Source organism: Myotis brandtii, unplaced genomic scaffold (genome assembly GCF_000412655.1).
Source record: "Myotis brandtii unplaced genomic scaffold, ASM41265v1 scaffold244, whole genome shotgun sequence".
In the NCBI taxonomy this organism is placed as follows: Eukaryota; Metazoa; Chordata; class Mammalia; order Chiroptera; family Vespertilionidae; genus Myotis; species Myotis brandtii.
This window is the reverse complement of record NW_005359225.1, coordinates 2,446,529-2,449,647: the sequence shown is the minus strand read 5'-3', so window position 1 is coordinate 2,449,647 and position 3,119 is coordinate 2,446,529. Positions and strand designations below refer to the sequence as shown.

The following is a 3,119-nucleotide window of genomic DNA, read 5'->3' as shown; positions in this document are numbered from 1 at the left end:
ACTCCCCACGGAAACAAAAGGTTCCTTACTATGCAGCAGCCCCTCCCTTTTAGGTGAGGGCACCCCGATGGACCCTGCCCCCCTCTGGGGAAGGACCCCTTTTGCCTGTGGGTATGGTAGCCATAGGTGCTGCCTCCCAGCCTACAGGCCCAGCCCAGCCCTGGAGAACTGCAAGGTGGAGACAGGAGGACACCGGTGTCCCCGGACCCCTCTAGACTGCCAGGCTTGCTTCCCATGGCATCGCCAGTCACAGGTCCACAAAGCAAGGAAACAGGACAGATTCTCCCCTTTCCGCCCCTGCACCCATCTCTCAGAGCCACCCTTCAGGAAATCTCTGTAGCTTCGGCTCACTCTGCCTGGAGCAGGGGCAGGGGGGTGCTTTCTGAAGACCCCTCCTTTTCTCTCTCTATGTGCATATTTCTAGGTAGGACACACACATAAGATACAGGGTAGCTAAGAGGTTATATCCTGACAATACTGAAATAGACTACAGCTGGCCTTAGACTAGCTAACTGCTGGTAAGAAGTTGGTCCAGTTGCTCTTGTCCACTCCTGGGGTCTACACTAATGTCACTGTCAGACACGGAGGGACAGGGGGAGGAGGGGGGAGGTGTTTAGTGGGTCAGGACTGCAAAAAGGCATTGAGCATCTATCCACAGTCTGTCCTCCCAGCCAGAAAGCGTGGCCTTCACCATGGGCATCTTTTAGCTGCCAGACTGTGTTAACCACCTGGGACTGTGGGCATTCCCTCACACATCTGGACCCCTCAACCCCACCCTTCCAAGTCCTGTGTCCTATGGTCGCCCCTGCTCCCCATCCCAAGTGAAATTCCAAGGCCAGAGCCATGGTGGCCTTTCTGGGGGTCAGCAGGAAGAGGATGGAGAGGTGACTGCAGTGACAGGGTTATGGTGGTGCACGCGGCCCTGTTGGCGTGGTGATGCGGGGCCCACCCTGAGGCCAGAGGTTCACCACCACAACCTGGAAGACCACTGGGCCCCTGGTAGAAACTGGAAGAACAAAGGGGAGGGGGCACCAGAACAGGAAGAAGACAAGGAAGCAGCCTAGTGCAGGAGGGCGGACCTGGAGCTGCCCGGCGGGGGCCGGCCCCGGTCTATCTGTCGTTGAGCTGTGGAGAGCCAGTACCATCCTCCTCCTCCTCCTTGTCGTCCTTCATGCCTTTCAGTCTCTGCCGGGCAAAGTCCTCAAACACAATGTCGTCGTCGCTGGTGGGAAAGACAAGGAAAACGGGGAGGAGTTTGCAGGGCAGCGAGAGTAGGCGTCCTCAGAGGGGTCAGAGGGCCAGCACGCCGATGGGATTTAGACACTGAGCCGGTGGGCTGACCGCCAAAGGGGCGGCCTGCCAGGCTGACACACCTGGTCACACCTGGCCTCCAGCCAGTTGTGGAAACACCAGAGGAAGGCGTACGTTTGCCTTTCATGCCTACGGGCTGGGGGCGGGTGTAGCTGGGCTGGGACCAGAGGAAGCACTCGTTCCCACTGTGAGGCCAGGCCACCAGCAGGCCTGCAGCACACTCTGGGTTCCCCAAGAACAGGCCCAAGGAACCCCACCCACCCCCCAAAGAACTCCCTCAGGAAGCATTTCGGTTTCTGCACAGGAAGGAGCGGCTTGACTTACTGGGAGAGAAAACCGCCAAGGTCCTTCCTCCAGGAAAGTGCCCGCTCACATTCTACCCTGAGGGGTCTTGGAGAGGAGGGGTTTGGGGGGTAGAAAATCTAAACAGGGGGGCAGAGGAAGGGTGGGTGGGGGAAGGGGGTGCCCGAGTGGGTTTCAGGACTAGGCACTGCTTCCAAGAACAATGAGTTCCCTTCTACTCTGAAACATGTCCCCTTAGGCCCACCCGAGTCCTCTGTCCCCCAGAATCCAGCCAGCGGTGTGGGGTGTTCTCCTGGGGTGACTTGAAATCCCACATCCCAAATATCCCCTGGGAGACAAGGGAAGAGCGGATTTGGAGCTGGAAGAGAAAGCTGGTTTGCCCTGGAGGTGGTTCCTGATGTTGGCCCAGGTCCTCCCCCTCTGGCAACTGTCCGGTGAGCCGGTGGCCTTTGGCCGCAGGGAAGTCCACATCAGGCCTCAGGAGTCAGAAGCAGTAAGAACCTCCCCCACCTCATAGCCTGATGTCACTGGTCGGGCGTGGGTGGGACGTGAGAGCCCCAGCCCAGGGCCATGAACCAGCCCTGTGTGAGCCAAGCAGGTGCTGTGGACAGGCTGATGGACATGCAAAGGATGAGGGAAGAAGGCAAACCCCACCGAGGCAGGAGGAAGAGGAACAGGCATGGAGGGTCCTTCAAGTCACATGCAGGCAAGCGGCTTGCTCAAGAGGCAGCAGAAGTGGCTCTCAGCAGACGGGGTTAGCCCAGCTGCTCCTCAGGGGTTAATTAGCATATATGCAAATGACCCTGTTGCCCCACCCACCACCCAAAACCTCCTGCTCCCCAGGCATCTGCAGGCAAGGTTTGGCTTACTTTGTGTCAAGTTCTATGAGGTTGGTATCTACTGGCGCCTCGTTCTCTGGAACTAAACACAGGATGGGCAGGCACCCATGGGTTAGTGTGAGTGGGTATGGGGGCACAGGTCCCTGCCCAGAATAACCAAGCTAAGGTGAGGAGGATAGTGGAAGAAGGGAGTGGGGAAGGAAGAAATACCCCCAAACTTCCTAGAGGCAGATTAGAGGCTCAGGGCGGGTCCCCGAGGCCCTCTGCAGCCCCAGGAGAAGGAAAAGCCTCCGGACCCTGCTCCTGTGGGCTTATTCCCAATGTGACCCCAATGTGACGGAGATTCATTTCCTCCAGGCGTCACTTTCACCTACTCTAAAACAACCGTTTTTCTCACATTTTCACATCTCTGAATTTGGGGTGTTTTTATAATCAACAGCATTGCATGTTCTCATTGTGGGAACATTCTTCTTTCTTTGTGGTACATACTGGTACTATGTAATGTCTCTTTTGGCTGAAATAGTCTTCATGAAGTAGGACCAATCTGGAATCTCTTGGAAAAATTATGGGAATGGTGTCCAGGGGCCGCCTTACCCATGGAGCCCTTTCTCCTACATCTGGATGCAAGATGAGGGTTCCAAGCATGGCCAGTGGGCCCCCTCTACT

General features: G+C 56.8%; 1 protein-coding gene across 1 annotated transcript in view; it reads right to left on the bottom strand.

Annotated features, from left to right (window-relative positions):
* Positions 1–6: 6 nt before the first annotated feature.
* Positions 7–3,119, bottom strand: part of ARRB1 (arrestin, beta 1) — a 65,244-nt gene continuing 62,131 nt past the window's right edge. The window contains exons 14-15 of the mRNA XM_014540366.1: positions 2,484–2,535; positions 7–1,222 (exon numbers count right to left, since the gene is read on the bottom strand). Coding sequence (XP_014395852.1) covers positions 1,111–1,222; positions 2,484–2,535 — 164 coding nt within the window. The 3' untranslated portion in view covers positions 7–1,110. The remainder of the gene's footprint in view (positions 1,223–2,483; positions 2,536–3,119) is intronic.